The following is a 21859-nucleotide window of genomic DNA, read 5'->3' on the forward strand; positions in this document are numbered from 1 at the left end:
TAATTTTCTCAGCTCTGCCTGTCTCCATTTTTATCCAACAGACAATAGTACTAGACGTCAGTAGGTAACGTACATCATGACATTAAAAACGACGATTGTCAAAAGACAATTCTATTTCAAGAAAATACAATCATGTTAACGCGACGTTCCCTAGTTATTTAACTGTCGTTACTTCGTCATTATAAACCACAACAATGAAAGCTCAAAGTGAAAATCACGATGATGAAGTCGGAAGCACGACGTTGAAAACGCACAATTATGTCTCTAGGCATTGTTGTTTCTTGTTTTCATTATAGCACTTAGTTTCGTATATTACCATCTTGGTTTCGACTTTCATCATCGTGATTTGGAAATACCGTATCGTTGTTTCTTCAGTACCGGTACCATTGTTTCTTGTTTGGGTTATCATGTTTTTGAAAATTGTGGTTTGTGGGCGGGGAAATAAAAATGCTCCAAACGAATTACAACTCCTGGTACGAGTTAGATATAATGGTAATGACTATACACCGTTGCTTTGTTGATGTCCAGAAATTTTATTGTCAAATCATTAAAAATCTAGCAATGTTGACGGGCGATTTAGGGACAGTGTTTTTTTGTTTGTTTTTTTTTTTTTTTTTTTTTTTTTGGGGGGGGGGGGGGGGGGGGGGGTTAAACTTCGACACAATTATAGATTATATATCTACTTTCCAGCTTTTCATGGTAGAGGAAGACCCCTCTGGGCATTATTCCGTTACGCTCCGGTACATGGGTAGAACCACTGACCTACAATAAGCATGTTTGATGGCTTCCTCATATGAAGACTTTTATGCTCCAAAAGATGCTACACACATATGTGTGTTGCAAGAGATGATTTCAAGTCAGCGACCTGAAGCCACTCGCCCAGTGAGGCCCCTCGCCTCGGTTTAAAATAGAAATGTAACATAAACAGGGCAAAGTAATTCACATGACGATTAAAAAATAGATAGCTCAAACCGTATGTCTCTTACGCTCAATTTCAAGCGTAGACGCGCAAACTCTTTTCTTACTTATCTACTGTAAAAACGTAAAAATGTTAAGAAAAAAATGTTGCAATGGATAATCATTTAAGTTTCTTGATAAGAGAGCATAATTTAGATAAAGCGCTATTTCAGTTTTTTTGTTTGTTTGTTTTGGATTTAACGCCGTTTTTCAACAGTAGTTCAGTTATGTAACGCGGGCAGTTAACCTAACTAGTGTTCCGGAATTCTGTACCAGTACAAACCTGTTCTTCGCAAGTAACTGCCAACTTCCCTACATGAATCAGAGGTGGAGAACGAAAGATTTCAGACGCAATGTCTTTTATCAAATCGTCACGGAGAACATACGCCTCGCCCAGGGCTCGAACTAACGACCCCCGAGATCCGTAGATCTGCGCTCTGCCTATTGAGCTAAGCGGGCGGGCTATTTCAGTTTGAGATACAGAGTTGTTCGTCTATGATTAATTGCAGAGGCGATTTTCTTCTTTGGACAATACAATACATACATTTGAACACCATACATTTGACATTATGATCTGTATTTAATTTTCAAAGTATTTGGTTGTTTTCATAAAAGTTTGTACGACAAACATTGAACTTTATGACCAGTCATTTCCTTGCACAAAATTATTAACTTGACGTTTGCACTACCCTACTGTCGACATCGTCACCCAATGTTGTTTTTTATCTATAAATATAAAGGACTACTTAAAACATTTATTTGTTATATACGATAATTGTTCCAATTATATTCTTTGCCTGTGCAAAGCCATTTTAGAGTCAACCTAGGATTAATAACAATATCGTGAAAGCGCCTTCATCAAAGCCAAAAAGTGGTATCTGACGTGAACCCGTCTTAGAAAATTGTGATAACCACCCTCATGTAGTAAGCTATGACTTTCGCCCGATCTCAGCTCACAAAATTGAATGTTGCAACGGATAATCATTTAAGTTTCTCAATTGGAGAGCATAATTTAGGTAAAACGCTATTTCAGTTTGAGATACAGAGTTGTTCGTCTATGATTAATAGCAGAAACGATTTTCTTCTTTGGACAATATATACATTTGAACACCATACATTTGATATCCTTTTAGACATAGAGCAATAAACAATATATACGAAGAAGAAAAAACAAATTAAAAGTGTTGTCATTGTCTGAAACATTAAAGAGAATTAACTGGGTTAAAGCGACTAACATGCCAACCGCACATGTAACTATGTACACTTAATTATGCTTAAAGATCAAAACTGTAGACAAAGGAACCATGAGAGTTTCATGGTAAAATTATGACCAAAATGTTATGTAGTTGACATGTCCGTAGAAACCTGATTGTCAAAGACTTAGTTAAGCTGTATTGAAATTCCAATATTAGGGTTATATTTTTTCTTATTTGTTAAACTTCTCTTCGAAGAATCCTAAATATCTAATTTTAACAAATGGCATAGTGGGTCGGACTAACGTCTAAATATCAAGCGAAATCTTGACTGTAAAAATACAGTTATATGTAGTAAGGCGTAACACTTAAGCGAAAAACTTATTTGAAAATAATAGCCGTTTCTTTTGTGGTAAACGAATACAAAAAAAGTATTCAGTACAAGAAACAAAGCATAATGCTTAACCTTTTGTTGGCTTTGTTTTTAATTATTATAATAACTGTATGATATTAGACATTATGTATGTATATTTAGATATTATATCGATCACCCGGCCGATATTAAGGAGTTTGCATAACCTAACATTTGTATGTGCGTATACCTGACGTGAGGATTTACATCAACGTTTACGACAATCTAAATGTGACTGTAAATTCATTCTCCTGAATCAAATTCATTAACCTGTCTCCAATCTAATGCTTAATTGTGTAATGATGCTGAAATAATGAATAAATTTTCGTTTTCGTTTTAATGCTACTAAACATTGTTGCCTTAAAATAACGTCATCGACGTCATGACGTCATGTGTCAGTTACTGAACAAAATGAATAGCCTTTTTCTTGTAACTACGTAATTCTGAGCATATCTTTTTTTAAGCTATTTTTGAATAGCACTAATTTTCCGAAATATTTTATCAGTCTTTCGTTTTGAATAATGATTAATAGTTTAAAGCTTTATTTAAGCTTTTACTTATGTTGAAATCTCATAAGGAATGTAAGAAATCGATGATGGTACCTGATGTTATTGGGAATATAGTAGGGTGCAAGTTTACTAATTACGGCTATTTTCAAAACAATATTGGTCAGTTTGATTTGTAATACCTATTTTTCCGTTTCCATTGATAATTTGGTACTTATATACTAAAGCTCTGCTCTAAAATTGGCCATATTTCGGTTGATAATAGTGAAGTGATATCTTGAACTAAATTAATGTTACCGCAGAAAAGAACTCCGTGACTTATATATCAAAACAGACACCCAAAAGACGATGAAACTGGTCAATTTAGGGAGCACGGTTTCAGCTTCTTTTATTTTTATTTTTTTTTATTATTTTAACACTATCCACTTTGAAATGAAATGTTTTGAAGGTGCATTAAACGAGAAAGATTATTTAATTTATAATTTTTGTAAGAAATTACGATAAAAAGCAAGATATAAGATAATTTAAACATCTTTGTTGCAATGGTTACTTTAAACGTTAAGATATTTAATACCGTTTGACATTTTGCTGGTAAAATTACCCGTAGCCCAATATTCCATTTTGGTCTCAGAATCCGTCGAAAACCCCGTTATCATTCAAAGTTGTTAAAAAATGAAAGAAAGCGTGTTACATGTACCATGGAGACACGAGCCCCGCAACAAATACAGTTTAAGCTTATATTACAAAGCTAACGCACAGGCTACGCATACTTCTACGGATAAACGTGAAACCGAGTACACTGAAAAGTTTTACATTCTTATTTCAATATAAAATACTTTTGGAGGGTCATATACTTCAAACCTGGATATAAATTGTACATGAAGCGACAGAGAAAAACAAACTTGAGATTGTAGTAGCTAAAACATCAAATTACACGAAATACAGTGAATTGCTGTAGTTTAATTACTAGTAATTTGAACATACCCTGGTGACAAGGTATACGACATCCTAAATCACACCTCGCCGATTCGACAGTGAAACTCGGCAATTATGAGAAAACTTGCCTGATATGATATTCGAGTCTTTTGACTGGCTGAAAAAAATCTCGCCTAAAATAGAACCCTTGCATTCCATTTTTTTTCTCTTTTGGACGCCATTTTAAAAATTAAAGAAACATTTGACCTCTTTTTCTGACTCTAATTTAGCTCAATGTTAGAAACTCTCGAGTTTCCTAGTAAAAAAAAAAAGGAACAGATTTAGCATTTTTGTTTTACTCTTTGCAGTTATTAAAGTCGATTGTGCGTCAAACACCACATCTTTATAGCCATGTAGTTTCCGGTAATCTTGAAATATAGCGGCCATATATCCTTTAAAATATTTAATTGGAATACTTGGATCTATGTCATTCATTTTTTAAGAACTGCGCAACATATAACACTACCTTGCCGAACTTGAGACGGCATCTCAAAGCGACAGATAAGGGTGCATTTTTAGATATTGGATCTCCTTGATTGTGTATGAGTACCCGATTGCGGCAATGTTTTATATAACAGTCAACAGAAATCAAATTTTTAGATTAGTTTTAATTCATTTGTTTAGTGCCTTAATAAAAAGTTGTCATGACTGCAAATCAGTGAAGTTCTTTTCGTTCGTATTGAAATACAGTCCTTCACGTTTTACATAAAATAATACATATTCATATCATTTTATAAAACTGCCAATAATTAAATGATTTCATAATAACCTTTTTATTACGCCTCTGACGTCAAGCAAATCAATATGATATCACTTAATAACTAACATTGTAGTACATATACATAAGTTGAATTATCTTTGCACACCAGGATGTTTACAAAAAATCTCTTACATATGGCCCGATGACTCTTTGAATGAATTTCTTTGGCAGCATCCTCCGCTGTAGTTGAATTAAAAGCGCTGCTTTTGTTGAATCAAAGGTTCTTTCTGTCGATCATCAAATATACACCATTAATGATGCACGTACATTATTAAAACATGCCAGTAATACTTGTTCAATACAGAGTAATATTTTGACACAAACAATGATGAAAAAAGGGTGTTCTTTGTTGTGATTGTCATTGTAGAATATGTGTTGATACTAATAATTGTAAAATCTAAACTAGATGTTTCACATAATCCTCTCACAGCAAACATTATATTTGAACAGATGATGTATATATATCTTATTTTTTTAAACACTGTTCCTTATTTCCTTAAGTTCCTTTTATATGCACTTTGATAAAGTGACACTTCTGTGTTATCATTTAACTTGCAAAAACAGACTACTCGAAACTGTTGGATTTGGTGAATATATAAATATAAATAGAGAACGATAACAAAAACATTATCGGAAAAGTCGATTATGTCTTTATTGATAATTCAGGGTTTACTTCATGGTAAATCAGGGTTTTCTTATAGTCAATACGATCAAAAAGTGGTACAATATTTTGTCACGGATAATGGTTTCATTACCCGATTCCCCTTTTCTCAAAAGTAACATTTAACATGTTGTTATTACAAATACCGTGCGAGAGTATATATAAATAACATACAATCATGGGATACCGGTAAAGTAAAAATAAAGAAGGCTCAATGCAGGTCTGAAATAACAAGCTAAAATAGTGTACTTATAGTTTGTTTTTCCAGTAGATTAAACTTGACTTCGAAATCAATGTATTATATCAACCACTCAGTTTCTACACCACCTCAATTTCAAGCTGAAAATAGCCTTATTCAAACCGTATTTTAAAATCAAGAGCATTTTTGCTATTATTCAGTCACAAAGATTGCGTAAGATGTGTCAATCTTTACAAACGGTCCACTGAGCAGAGTAAACAAAAAGTAGGACAAAACAACCAAAATAATGTAACTTCTAAATACTGAATCTTGTCTATGTTTATGCATAGTATGACTAAATTTCCTTTGTAGTGCCTCAACTTAATTAAACCCGGTAGGTGATTAACATTCTTTCCTAGAATTTTGCTGCAAAACAAAATCGAAAATGAAAATAACACAGTAAGTGTGTAATTTTTATCAAGTGAGATATTGCTTAACATGCTAACTGGCACGTATGCAGTCCCTTATACTTTGTGAGTTTGCATGCAGAATCACTTTGTAAAAATGTTGAACCCAGTATGATTACGCATGGTTAGCAGGGGGTAGAACGTGTAGAAAATCGATCAGTTGATTAAGCGGGTATAATTTGTTTTTGTTTTTTAATGCAAGTGATTACATGTTTTCTAGAAACAGGAAACATTTTTCAAAGTAAAAGTCTTTTTCTTTATCTATAAAGTTATGCCCATGTTGTGACAAGAATAATTATCTGTTACCGACTTCCAACTAGGATTCTATGATAGGTATTGAAGGGGAAGTGGAGAAACACAACTACATAGATATTTTTTAACTCACTTTGTGTTTGGTTTTCGTATATAAAATGTGTAGGTTCGGTCTCAATGACGTTTAAGATCGTTATGTACATTATTTATTATTCTTCATTCGAATTGCTAAAAGCGGGTGCCAAAACCATTCCTGTAAAAATAATCCTTTTTCGTTTAAATCACCCATAGAGTATACGTCTTACCCCCTGGACATGTTATCACGGTATTCACCTTATGGAATATTCATTACAAACTAATTTTCTAAAAGCAGTAAATTTACTAACTGTATATATTTTTTGTGTGAACTCAATTTCGCTTATTCATAAATCCAATTTACGGATGACTTTAATAGCTTTACATTCTTTTTGAAAAGTCGAGCTAAAAGCAATGTCGTTGTTCTGGTGCTCTTTTCCTCTAGATCTGTTGACTAGACCAAAATTTATTGCATTGCCGTTTTAAATATTACATTAAATTTTGTGACTTTTAATCTTAGGGTCGGTATACTATATTAGATTAATGGTAATTGTATTGCCAGTTTGCAATGATTTTTTCGACACGCGTGACATAATAGGTTTCAGATCATTTTGTTTCTTAAAACAATGTGCACAGAAAATATTATGCGGAGTCTAGTTGGAAGTCTTGTTTAAAATACTTTCTTATTTGGAAGAAATATTTAAGCATAAAAAGATAACAAGAAATGACAACTGCAAACAAATATTTATTTGTCTTCAATGAAAGAATATTGCATTCCTTGTTCGCTTACGTAGTACAATTGAATGATACATACAGTTCTATAGTAATAAGAAAATATTGCGAAACAAACAGGATGTACTGAAACCGGTTTGAGTGTGATTCAAAATAATTTTCTCTGATATGTTTCCTTGCATTAGCATTGCTATATCGTTGATGTTAATTATCTTACAACATGTTTTTGGTTTCGTTTCATTTGTAAAACACTCGTATAATGTAAAGCGACACATACCGAACTGAGAAAATGAGCCGCGCCATGAGAAAACCAACATAGTGCGTTTGCGACCACCATGAATCCAGACCAGCCTGCACATCCGCGCAGTCTGGTCAGGATCCATGCTGCTCGCTAACGGTTTCCCTAGTTGCAATAGGCTTTGAACGCGAACAGCATGGATCCTGACCAGATTTGCTAAAAAGCACTGCTTTGAGAAACATTTGTTCTTATTTAAGAAAGTTGGTTTAATGAATATGTTGACATTATTGCATTTGGAAACGATATTATCTATAAAAGTGTAAAGATTTTCCTGGAAGATGTAAAAGAATTGAGACTGGTAGCTATATTCATCTTATATCCATGTTTATTGCTAAGTCTTAAGTGTCAGTATCAAACCTTTATACTAGCTGGTACAAACTTGGCACACAACATGATTATTTATCTTAACCCGTCACCGACAATCTATAATTGGACTAATACAATGAAAAGATACAAAAGTAAATAAACCATTAGTTTAAATAGTGCATAAAAATGAATAAAATGTCAGTTTACTAAAATAGTACATACTTGATCTGATACAATACATGCGGATATTAAGTGGTTATCATTAAAATGACAAATGCACCGATTTGTCTTCAAGTTTTATATCGAATATAGCTTTTATACAAAATAAACAAATATCAAACGCGTTTCCTTTGTAATTTAATGCAAAATGAAATAAAAGTCACCATCACCATCATTCTATAACTTTTTGCTTTATCACATAAATCCAGCATATGAGGGTAGTATTAGAATAGTAATGTTTTGCTTTTTGAACACTTTCTGACACATGGCAGCAAATGACAAATCAGTTTTGATATCATGTTAGGAGCAAAAAATATTTTCATTATTTCACAACCGAGTTCTCTTCATTATATTAATCTAAAATAGGGTACTTATGTTATAGTGTTTTCGTTCGTCTTTTGCTGAATGATCACACAACACATACACAACTATTTGACTAAATGTCAGTATTTCCGTTTAATGTGTGATGAAATTAATATGTTTTTTTTGTGATGCATCGTTTATCTTTCAAAACCAACATTTGTCAGCGTATATAAACTACAAAAAACATGACATCTCGAAATTACAAACTAGACTAAGTGAAGTTTAAAAGCTCCCGTACATAACATGTATCCGACATTTCCTATGTCACATATAGTAAATATATATTATAAAATCAATATATTGTACATGTGTAATAATTATAGCCCAAATCATATTTTACCTCAGTTCAGTCCTGGCTTATCGCACTAAATAGCCCACCACCTATACTTTATGTAAAATGAAACATATGTGAAAGGACTTTATTTCAAACAACGACCCTTTTAAATGTCTTTAATATCTCGATTAAAACGTTGTAAGTACTGACAAAAGATGAAAAAAGGGTGATGATGAATAGCTTCAGTCAAACACACTCACTGTAAAACTAGCTCAAAAAAGTTCCAAGATTGAAGCTGTGTCCGTTTTGAATTTTGAAATGCCAATATAACATAAAAATCGACAGGCAAAGGCACACTAAATGATTTCAACAAGACTGTGCCATGAAAATAAAGATAAATGACATGCAAAACAAACAACTTGAAAACTGTTTGAATCCGCTATTTTGCTACTATCATTTTTAGCTTGGGATTTAGCTACCTGAATAACATCTTATTTCGATTTGTGTCATTTGAACAAAGATATTGAAATGAATAGTGTCTTATTATATCATACATTATGTCAAAATGTTGAAAAAGGTGAACAACATAACACTGAATGAATATGGAGGAACAATAATTATATTGTTTAGTACAAAATTTATACATATTAAACAGGAGAAAGCACAGACAAAAATGAATGTAATTCACTGACAAACTTGCAGCACTGCATAATGTAAACGTTTCAACAGAAAAATATGTCACGCACGGGTCATTTTTATGCATGCAGGTGACTTTCGGAACTCACACTCACGGGTTTCCCATCCCAGTGGGAATCATCAAGCAGTGGTTGCTGATCATGGGAACCAGCAATGCATTTCTCTATTTTGCTGTTTGGTAGTTTGAACAGCGATTCTGTGAACGAGATGCTCGAGAAGTTCCTTGGTAAAACAGAGGTCTTGGTACTCTTACTCTTTCCAACATCGTTAACTTGGACGGTTACAACACACACGTTAGGGTTTTGATTTGCTGAAAGCATGTTGCTCACGCGTTGCTTTTGTGAACCAAGGATTTCTGAGGTATAAAACCATTTATTACAACAATGAAATTATACGTGACGTTGGTAAAAGCGGACAGCAAGATCTAACAAAGACATATTAAATGGTAATGCAATCGTTTCATACTTGTCAATCTATTACTAGATGTATATAAAGCCCCGGTTTCAGTCAATGTATAGAATAATCTCTTTTTTTTTCGATTTAACATTTCAAAATATCAATAAACATGGGAAGTATTTTAGGTTAATATATTACAGAGCACGTTTTGTAAAAGCACACGTACCTCTGTTTCTTTTACGTCCATGCATGATATACCAGCATGCTCCACTGATAACAAGTACCAAAAGAAGTAGTGCTACTCCACCCCTAAAAACATGGTTTTGATTCATATTTCACTAAGTTCAAGACACAGTGGATGACATTAGCTATTCTGTCACAATCATATCATAGCAAACATTTTTCTTATTTGTTCTAGCTTTCTAAACGAACTGTGTTTCATAGACAGCGAAATAAGGTTTGGTCGACACTTATTCAGTCAGATAGAATATTGAAAACTAAAATTAGCTTTTGACCATTCGATTTCCTACTGCCTAGTTATTCTATTTATTTTTTTCTCATATTCATAGTAAGTGTCGACAAAAATGGAGGTTTCTCTCCTTAAGAAATCTTTGCAAAATTTAAGAACTACACATTTTTGTCGAAAATAAATACTACAGACATACCAGATGAGATACGTATCCAAGATCTCATTGTCGCAACATCGTGACCCACAACACGTCTGTATGGCATTACATCTGAAATAATTAACGTGTATATTGTCTAAATACAGTTTTCTGTACAATTTATATACATGTAAAATTAAAGCTTTCACGGGTTTCTATACTGCGCATGACATCCATTTAAGAATAAGCATTGTGACGGCAATAAATGTTTGAACTGAAAAGTCTATTTATATACTTGTACTTACTGGAATTGTTTTTCTGTGTAAACATCAAATTGATAGGTACATGTTATCTGCAATATAAATAGCTGTTATTATCAACGTATTTCCAAAAAAGGTGGACAAAAACAGTGTTTTTCTTAATATACAGTTAACAAAATATAATCTGCGAAATAATTTGATATAATTTAATGTAGAGATGGTACCTAAAAAATTCTAATTCATCTTTACAAAGTTTCTTCAGAGTGAAATGATAGCTTAGTGCACCAATTAACTAAATATATTGATGGTTTCCTCTTCTCCATGTAAAAACAGAAATATTTGATATTTAAAAAATAACTTTTTCATAATATCTGAGGCAAAATGGACAACTCTTTTATTGACCGTTTTTCGATGATTTTAGGATTTCCCCAATTACAGTTTATATCAAAAGTTTCCACAGATAAATAAATTCAATAGAGTATAGTGTAAGTTTAGTCTATTTCAACACTTTGAAAGAGTCTATACTGAACTTCCTTTTGTCTTTTAATAAAGTTAAATTCCAAGGCAATCCTAGGGTCTAAAACGCATGAAAAAAATCTGAGTGAAAGAGAATGACATGTTCATTATCATAAGCTTACCAAAACCATACCAAAAAATTTACCTGAAAGAAGTTATGAAAGATTTTATAATGTAAACAAACCGCTACACCATTTTACCATCAGTATTTTCCACTCATGAATGCATTCAATGCAGGTGATAATTGTTGATATAATTGTAAATAAAAGGCTCCAACAAAAATCTTTTTTTCAAGTTGTGTAAACAGTTTAAGTTGTATATTAATGTTGATGTCTGAAGTTACCCGCTTACTTTGTTTACAACAATAAATAAAACACCTTATAGTTTGTTTAAGGTAGTTCACCTGTAACGGAAATCATGAAATAAAGTAATTTCCACATGCTTTTCCAGCATTTATTCGTTTTCATGGAAAGCAATGATCGTGATAGGTCCATCCAGAGAATATTAAATTGCTTAAATACCTGCTCCAGTCGTACCTTTTAACCTTAAATTGTCACTGAAAAAGCATGAAAATCCTGACTATGGACAGTGACGCCTGTCAAAAAAGTCTATTTTATATAAAATTTTATATAAAATACCTGTGGTTTTGCGTGCTAAAGTGTGGAGCGTGTTCGTTAACTGTTAACTATTGTATTCATGGGTTGCATACACAATAGAATTTGAATAGCCGAGGAGCAGGGCTTTAAAATACATTGCATAGAGTCATGACCTATCAGCTACCTTAAAATGTTGTAATTACAACCACTACCTTTAAACATGTAATTTTATTTGATGACAATGACTTTTTGTGTTACATTATTTGCATCAAGGTACACTTGAACAGATGGAGAAATGCTTCAAAATGACTAAAGCATAAGAAACACTTTCAAAATGATTCATTGAAGTGATGAATATAAGCAGTCTAGCTACTTCGTTACACAAACGAGATACCAATTTAATTTGTTTGTTATTTCTCATTGTTGGATATATACATTTTACCAAAGAACTATAAAATACATTTATTTTTATAGCTCTTTGATTTTACATTTTAATATATCAATTTTGTGTAAAACAATGCATCATCAGTGAGAACAATAAATAACTTTGGCTAAAAGACCAAAACTTAATAGCGTTTCTTAATGTCGTAAAATTTCTTTAATGGAATTTATGCACTATTTTACTTTATCTTCATGCACTACTAACCTTTCTATCAGGGCCTCACTACAACATAAAACAACTGTCAGTGTAAGCCATGAGAAAAGTGTGCATGTTGTATATTGAATACAAAGAGATTTAAACAAATATAGGTCATATTTTGTCTGCCTGATCAGTTGTTGCAAAAAGGACCTATCTGATTTTTCTTTCACGTTTGACCAATGTTTTATGTTGGCTTCAGTTTATTGGTCAATACAGAGTTGTTCTCCTTAGATTTTCTTGCGTAGGTACCATCTCTATTTAATGATGCTTATAATGGACATGGGTTTAAAATATTTCAGAATAAAAACTACTTGCATTATCCTTATCAGATGAATGTTTTACATATCTTAAAATCATTACATCAATTTATTATTGTTTACCAATTACTTTTGAAAAATGATGACTCTGATAGCATTTTATCATTATTTCTGAACTTACATAGACCTAGGATATTACATGTATTTTAAAGTAAGTACCTCTAAGATTATTAGATCAAAGGGATGTTTTATTGGAAATTCAAAATATTTATTACGTTTTATCAAAATTGACAAAAGTACAATGACTTAAATCAGGATCACAGTATAGTAAAGATTTATAATAATAAAAATTAAAACTGATAAATATTTTTAATAAATTTATATTAAATGTAAAAACGTTTTGCATCAAAATATTAAACCTACATATGATATGCCAGTCTGAATTATGTATGCATTAAAACTAATGGACTTACATTCTTAAAGTTAGTTTGTATGTTCATTACAAGGGTGATGAGGTATTAAATTTGATATGTTCTTGAACATTTTATTACAACTGTTTCATTTTTAATGTCAAAATATTTCTTACTAAAGAAAAACTGGTAGCTTTAATTGAGAAAATATTTGCAAGAGAAATCGTTAATTATCTTGCATGCAATGAAACTAGAGCATTCTTTTCTAACTGCAAATTTAAGAGATACAACCTATGGAGTTGTGTTAAGGTTTGTGAAGTGTAAAGTTTCTATTAGATAACATATTTATCAAATTTGGCAATAAAACTTACAGACAAGTAACTGGTATCACGATGGGAACTAACTGCGCCCCGCTCATTGCTGATTTATTCTTATACTGTTATTTACAAGATTCCATGCTTAGTTTATCAACTGAGACACAATTTGAAATTATTGAAGCTTTTAATGGAACTTTGAGGTATCTTGATATTTTAAATATGGACAACCTATATTTTTCAGAAATGTTGAAACACATTTACCCAAAAGAGTTACAGCTTAACAATGCTAATACTTCAGATTTAGAAGCATCATTTTTGGACTTAAATTTAACAATTGTGAATAATAATCTAGAAACGAAATATATGATAAAAAAGACGATTTTAATTTTGAAATTGTCAACTTCCACCACCTTGATGGAGATGTCCCTCGAGCAACATCATACGGTGACTATATTTCACAAATTCGTTTTGCAAGAGCTTGTTCAAAGTTAGACGATTTTAATGATAGAAATCTTCATATCACCAAAAGATTATTACAGCAGGGTTACCGTTATCATAAGTTAGGGAAAGCTTTCAGTATTTTTTACTACAGATCGTCCGAACTGTTAGAGAAATATAATACTAACTTAAAAACTTTTAAAACTTGCACACCCGGTATACTATGGAGATGTAGTTTATAAAATTCGGAAAATTAAACATAGTCCTTATTTTAATAAGATATTTGTAAAATGTGCTAAAAGTTTATCAAAAGAGGATACGATGCGAAAATCGTGAAGCACTGGTGCATGTTTGGCGATTGACCCCTCTACAGTTTATCGCTATGCTTTCCTATTGGATGGTGCGATTAATAATAAAGTGTAAGACTCCAAGATGCTTTTCTCCTAAATCCTACATAAAACGGATGGAGGGAATGGAATTTGTCTTGCAGCTTTCTTGGTCGTGCCCTTAAAAGTTAGGCTCTTGGTGCTCTGACTTCAGACAAGTTGTTGAGTACATTGGTGTAATTATACCTTAGATTTACCTTAATTTTGTGTTTTACTTATGATATAATCTGGTATTTTTTTTTCGTTAAATTTAGAGCCTTTCTCAGCTGGGATTTTATTTACATTGTGTTGAAAATAGGGTAAGTGCGAGGTTGGCATGCCCTAAACGAGTTTAAATCCCCCATTTTCCTTTTTAATGGTTACTGACCGTTCCAATCGGTGCCCTTATTTTCAACTTGTTTTTTTGTCTGTCTTGTATTTTGTGTTGCGTATGTTGTCTTGTTTGTGGTTAGCGTTTCTTTCCTCTTTCTCCTCATTCCCTCTATCGCCCCCATCCTTTCCCCTTGCAATTGCGCTCTCTTGTTTTTGCATCCTCTCCCCCTTTACTATGAATAAGTTTTCGTGTCCACCTTAATTTTGGTTGCCGGAATCCTAAGGCGGGGCCCGATTGTTGTTTTTTCCTGCTTATATGTGTGCGTTTGTGTGTCTGTGTGTATTGGGCGGTGTCCTACAATGTTGTTATATCTTACTTCTCTGTTTATCTATGTTAGTTGTGTGTTGGTGTGTGTGTTTGTCTTTGGTGCATGAATGTCTGCGCTACTGTGGTTTACGTTGTAGTGTCACTGTGATTAAGGAACATAGCATTCCCTTTGTATATTCATCCTTGTTCTACTTTCCCCTTCAACCCTCCCCCACCCACTTTCTGCCCCTTACCCCTTTCACCCCTCTGTCTATATATTGCATAGAATTAAATTGTACTTGTTTGATTTTTGAAGCAACCCGTCTGTAATATTTTTCCGTTACAGTTTCTTTTTGTTGTTGGCCTACTTTGCAAATGCGTGGCTCTGAGGCTGTGTTTGTGGTGCTCTGTGCTTCCGAGAAATCTACCCTTACCTATTATCTTTTTTAAATGAAAACATTTTAGCAAATCATAAGGACATTTCTTTTGCCCAGCATTTCATTGTTTTTACATTGATAAACACAGATGAACACAGATGGCTTTGTTATCATAGGGATCTCAGCGGAATCAAACATCTTAATCAACTTATTCATTTTAAAAGACCGGTTAAAATCCTACAATATAACGTTTTAACCCCACAAGAAGCAAGGAAAATATTAACTCATAGAACACAAAATGCTCCCCCACCACCTCCCCGATGCATTCAGTAACTGCACAAGTAACAGAAATTATTTGGTCACTGTGAACTGGAGGTTTGACGTACTGACCTCAAATAAAAAATTATGAGTCATTTATCAGTCATAAGTGACCTCCGTATTGGAGCTGAAACCATTTCAGTCGCGAGGTTACTGTTACCTAGTCATTTGACCTACTAACCCCACAACAATACAGGTCACTGACTAAGGCAATCATCCTGTAAAATTTGATGTCTGTAGGCAAAGCGGAAAACATTTTCAGTATCAATAACATCGTTTTATAACTATAGGCCAATATAGGTTCTTAGTTATTTAGCAGCAATTGTTTTCAGTCTAATGGTTACTACTAAACCTCATAACAAAAAAAGTCATTTACTGGCCACATGCAATAACCTGTGATGTGACTGTACACCAAAGCGTTCTTCAGTAACCGATCGGAAACCGAGTTACAGCTAAAGAGCACCATGACCTTGACCTTTTACCTAATGACGCTAAAAATAGTAGTCACTACTGACCACAGGCAATTATCCTGTAGGCTGAAGCATTCTTCAGTCATCGATTGGAAATCAGTTTTCAACTTGAAGGTCATGTTGACTTTGCATCACGTTTTGATTATTATTATATAACATTTCATTAAAACTTCTTTAAAATGTAATAATTTTATCACGAAAATGCACACTAAACTAATTCGGGGCCTCCGTGGCCGAGTGGTTAAGGTCGCTGACTACAAATCACTTGCCCCTCATCGATGTGGGTTCGAGCCTCACTCGGGGCCTCGAATTCTTCATGTGAGGAAGCCATCCGGCTGGCTTACGGAAGGTCGGTGGTTCTACCCAGGTACCCGCTCGTGATGAAATAATGCACGGAGGGGCACCTGGGGTCTTCCTCCACCATTAAAGCTGGAAAGTCGCCATATGACCTATCATGTGTCGGTGCGACGTTAAATCCAACAAAATAAATAAATAAAATAAACTAATTCACTTAATTGTAGACACAATTCGCTTTGTCTTTAATTGTACACTGTTTACTATTTGAACAAGTTAAACTGAGCAAAGTCTGCCTTTCACAAAGTATACACAAAATATTCCCTCTAATGGATATTCGTAATTGATAAACTTTTGTGTAAACACCCACACTTTTCGTATCGACTAAAATATGTGATTAGAAACTGCATATTAGTTTGTGTACCATTCGAACCATCAAACATGCCTTCAAGTGGTCAGTTAAATACAATTTTTACTACACTAACATTTTCAAGTATTATTTTTTTCAAATGAAAGGAAAATGAACTTAATTGGTATTAAAGGGGAAGATAAACAGATTGATACCTTTAGTGCTCCGGGACTGTTGATCCTGTCCATTTAGTAGTTACACGCACGTATGTTTTGAAATGATGTGATGATGATGTCAAATATTTTTTTCACTATATTTTACCAGTAATAAACACGCCAAGGAAACATAAAGTATTTGTTTTCGAAAGCTGACCAGTAAAATTCATTGTCTTTGAAATAGTGCGGTGGTTGAGGATTCGATTTAGATTCCATTTTGTGTTTCAAACATATAAAATGAAATTTATCACAAAATCAGACAAAAAATCGTCAAAATGTTAAGGTTTTAACGTACTCCTTTCCTTTTAGTTAAATTTATATTTTGTCCCTGTATATTTTTAACTTTGCACTATATTTTATTTTAAACTACAACAAACAAAACCGGCTTATGCAATTTTCTATTTTATCTAGTTATGGTAAACTCGGGGAAACCAGTACATAGTTCGATATTGATCTTTATGTATCGTTTTACTGACAGAGACCGTAAATCATAATGAATCATATGACTATACCTTTAAAACGTAAATATTATTCATTAGTTATACAATAACACATTTTTTTCAGCAATTATGCAAATGTGATTCAAAAATGTTTAAAACACACTTTAAACAAAATAAATATTATCAGGTACATGTGCTAAGGTGGATGGTTGGTACAACACTTGATCGGTCTATCCAGAGGACCTGGGTTGTTTGATTCTCCGCTGACGCAATGGACTTTCTGAAATACTGATAATAATATTTCTCACTTAAACAAGACAGTACTGGTTATAACCCCTGGTGTCCAAGAAGTCGTGTATGGATGTTCTACACCGGGAAGATAAAGAAACAGACTGTCAATCAAAATAAAAAGAGCCAGACTATTTCAAGCGGAATTCTATTGCATAATAATTGAAGGGACTCCAAGGTCCCAAAGGACCAGAAAATATAACAACACTGAATCCAAGTTTTCATTGCTGCAACACTGCACTTATGCAGTGCTGTTGTGATAGGTAATAAAATCTGTAAAAAGATCCTTTGGAAGCATAGAATGCAACCAAGCAAAATAATAGAGACTCGGTTTGATTTTTGTCTGTTCACGCCCCCTAGCACCGGATTAACATAAATATTGAATGGACGCCATGGTGCCAAAGGACCAGAAAATATAATATCACAACAAGATCGCTGTCTATGTGTACTAGTAGATGATGAAATTCGAGCCCTAAGTGGTTATGTTTGTATGTAAAGCACCCTGTACATGTTTATCCTGAACAGAATGTTATGTAAATTTTGTGTAATAATTAATATGATACTGCTGCTGCATATTTGACAGACAAGTGCCAAACATAAACCACAAGATCCCACGTCAAAGACTATGAGACAGTCAAATGTCACGTGAGACCTTGTTTGAACCGTAATGTGACAAAATATAAGGCATCTGTTTTATCAATTGATGCTTGCTGCCATGAGACTGAGTTTCTTGCGTATATTCAAGTTCCCTATCTCAGTGGTCAAGGTCACTCTTTGACTCAGAAGATAAAAAGTAAGGTAAGGTAAGTCACTTTTCAAGATCGCAGCCCCCTCAAACAGCAGTCCCAAATCAGTTTATAATGTTTCTATTTACAAAGTGTACAAAGGTGTAAAAGTTAAACTATTTCAAGTACCTTTGAAAGATTTCTATATTTCCTATATCATATTACCTCCCTTTAATTGCAAGGTGTACATACGTTTCGCATCCTAAGCATCGGGCATTTGACTTTGGTATTTTTGTATTCCACCTGAACATTCGAAAAATTCCTTTTATGCACATCGTTGACAGTCGACATTTGCAGTCTTAAAACTTTCTTTCCCCCTGTGTCTGATACCTGATGGACATATGTTTAAATCCATCTGTCACATTTTCTTGTGTACTCAACTCCTAAAGTTTTCAAATGAAACTTGGTATACATAATCCACATGAAGTATACAGTACGTTTTTTAGGACTTTATATCCAATATTATTTCTTGAGTTATGGCCTCTATTTAAACATTTTGTTCTCCTCTCTTAAAACTCAATCTAATTCAAACTTGGTTTATAGCATCAAACATGTAGTGGACATACGTATAATATCAGGATAATTGAATTTAAATAATAATAAATCAAAGGCCTGAAGGGCCCAAGAGTCGGCTAATGATTGATGTATTGGTAGTATAGTCTACCAGTTTCAGTTGGTTTTTAGTTTTTTTCCCCAACTAAACAGAGATTTTGTTACAATAAATGAAATGAACATTCAATCGATGCCTAATGTGTAAAACTTTGATTGACATTATTCAAGTATTCCAATCCAATATATTTCTCTAAAATTGAAGAGTGGTTCGCAGAAATAAAAATGTTGAAAGTACAGGCTACAATTTGACAGCTGACACTAAGATACTGCCCATGACTATATATATTTTTCCAGTAAATATTTGCCTACGACATTGCCATTATCGGCTGGTATATATTCGCAGATGATAAAATTTGAATATGACAATCTATATATTAAACTTTTTAAAGCGCGCATTGCCGCATACAATTTGTAACGGATGGACGAAAGAACTGTTCAGATATTTTACAGATAACAGGCCTGGCGATAACAGTGTCATATAGAAGGTATCGTTCAATCATATTATAAGTGATGTGAATTTAAAGTATACTTACTTTTGCGTTAAGAGATATGTAAATGTTGCTGAGTGTCAATATAAAGTGTCACGAATGTTTACACTGACAGGAAAATTGCGCATTCGAAACTAAGGGAAGTTACTCGGACTAGCTACCAATTTCGGAAAAGATAACCGATATTAATAAATGCAGTTCATTTTTAGTTAAAACCATCATTTATTCTATTTCAGACCTGTTAACCTTTTCAAAACCATGTCAGTAATCCCCAAGTCCATGCACATACAATTATCCATTTTGATTCATGTAGACAGACAGGCCCAGACTGGGCTGCAAAATGTTTGAGCCAATTTTACGTGGTCGGTAGCAGGGTGGGTGTGGGGAGGGGTGTTCATTCCCGCTTTGAATTGCAGTCAGATTTTGAAATGGGCATTGTGGCAGGTGGTAAAAGGGCAAATGTATCAAACTGTAAAGTTGCAATTAGGGAAGGGGGTGGGGGGGGGAGGATACCCAATCCTGCAAGTAGGGTTTAGGGTATCACCACAAGAAATTTTTGAGTATGTTGACCCTTGGTACAGCCTTTGGTGCGATTTCTAACTGAAAATTTTATGTTTCAATTTCTAAATATTACCTAGATTCTTTTAGTATTACAATATCCAAAGTATGAATGACTGTCACTTCATATGTTTACTTTCAGATCATGCCTCAGGACTAGAATATGAGTCTGATATAGATTCTATGTATGTGTTATAAAATAAATTCTAGAATCATTTCTGTTACAATAATATCTATCATGTCTGTTACTTGAATGTTAAAATTTCATAACATCGAAGCTCGATATTTACCCAAAATATTATATCCGGATACGATTACACTTTTCTAAATCTCCAGTTTCAACAATATGTTTTACAAATTGTGATGATACGAAGACAGTTTAGCAGCAATTGACAGTATCTGACATTGAAGTTTACGGTGAAATTACCTCTTACTTAATTACCTCTTACTTAAATCATTTCATAAACAAAATTGTTTCGTTTCGCCAAAGCAGTCAAACATAGACGATCTACTTTTGATTTCAAAAACTACAAGAAAATACAATTTAATGTTTCGCCGATTTGTTTATTTTTCGAAAAAAATAAGAAATAAAATCATTTTTAGAATCAGTAGTAATTAAACAAACCAGTAAGAGCTTCTTCTCCCGATAATTTATCCGCTTATTGATTGCAAAATTCAACCCACGCAAAGTCGTAGAAGCATTGTTATAAACAGGTCACGCGTGTTGGCCGACAAGTGTCCAGAATGTAATTAGGATTCATCCGCGAAGTCCCGCGGAAGAATTAAGGTACTGCACATATCTTATTCGGGTCATTTAAAATGAAGCTGTCATAATTTAATTTATTTCATCGATGTGATAAACTCTTTGATAAGAGACATTCTAATGCTTTCAGAGGTACCCGACTAAACAAAATACTAGCCGTATGTTCTGGAACTATATTTTGTCTTTCGCTGGATGTTACGCAAGCTTGTTAAGCCTGCGCAATTATTCATAAAATGCACAGCGCAAAAAAAAATTGTTATTTGCGCAATGATTTTAAATATTATTTTTTGAAACGGACAGGGTAACAAATGGATAATTTGGCTAATAAGTTAATATGCAGTTTTTATTTGAATTTGTGAACATCATATTTGCTATTTTGTGACAAAATGGCATAAAATTAGTCACCATAATCATATGCGCAAATGTATTACCAAATCCCGCAGAATCGTTATGCGTGTTTCTGCTTAATGAGTTACCGCGGAAGAAAATACGTGGCTTAATTCGAGTATTGCACAATTGCAAGTCATAAATTTGACAGATTACATCGTATATTGGTCATAGCAAATGGGATTGACATAACTGAACTTCATCCGAGCAATGAACTCTTTGAAATTAGAGACAATCTAATGGAACTACATCACTTCGCTGTGTTGTTAGGCCATTTAATAAGAATGAGAAATCGGGCGATAACAAGGACTCGTCAAACGCTTTGAGCGTTTAGCCGACTCAAAAAACAGGTACGCATCATTAACATCAGGTGGAATTGCGCATATTTTCAGAAGTTTTATACTCAATCAATTTTTGTGCAAGCTCATCTTTAATAATTTTGATATAATTCTATCAAGCTGTCAAGCTATTCAGATGACGTGTGTTTACAACGTTGACCTCATTTCTAGCTCGTCATACGATACTGACATTAAAGCTAGTTTTAAAATTTTCACCAAAATGAAATAAAATAAGGCACTCCCTCATTCGGGAATCGAACCGACTTCAGCTCATCCCATAAGATTTGAAAAAAAAAACTCTTCTGTAATGACAGCACGGAAGGACACATAATTTTTAATTCGACAGTAAATAACTCATTCATATTTGTACTGATGTGCAAGACGTTGCGGTTCGGACATGTTATGTGGACGCT

The 21859-nt window shown here is 33.5% G+C and overlaps 1 protein-coding gene across 1 annotated transcript; it reads right to left on the reverse strand.

Moving 5' to 3' along the window:
- Positions 1-7168: 7168 nt before the first annotated feature.
- On the reverse strand, positions 7169-17221 carry LOC123544849 (uncharacterized). The gene is made up of 5 exons (XM_045330921.2): positions 16788-17221; positions 10631-10677; positions 10386-10457; positions 9947-10029; positions 7169-9679 (listed from the first exon to the last, which is right to left on the reverse strand). The coding sequence occupies exons 1-5, from the start codon at positions 16818-16820 to the stop codon at positions 9384-9386; spliced, it is 531 nt and encodes a 176-aa protein (XP_045186856.1). The 5' UTR covers positions 16821-17221; the 3' UTR covers positions 7169-9383.
- Positions 17222-21859: the final 4638 nt, after the last annotated feature.

The sequence above is a fragment of the Mercenaria mercenaria genome, chromosome 1 (genome assembly GCF_021730395.1).
Source record: "Mercenaria mercenaria strain notata chromosome 1, MADL_Memer_1, whole genome shotgun sequence".
NCBI lineage: Eukaryota > Metazoa > Mollusca > Bivalvia > Venerida > Veneridae > Mercenaria > Mercenaria mercenaria.

Coding starts and splice junctions, on each gene's coding strand:
- LOC123544849 (XM_045330921.2), bottom strand. CDS start 16,820: ATGGACAGGATCAACAGTCCCGGAGCACTAAAG. Junction 10,458..10,630: donor TACACAGAAAAACAATTCCA/GTAAGTACAAGT, acceptor TAATTATTTCAG/ATGTAATGCCATACAGACGT. Junction 10,030..10,385: donor TTGGATACGTATCTCATCTG/GTATGTCTGTAG, acceptor CCATGTTTTTAG/GGGTGGAGTAGCACTACTTC.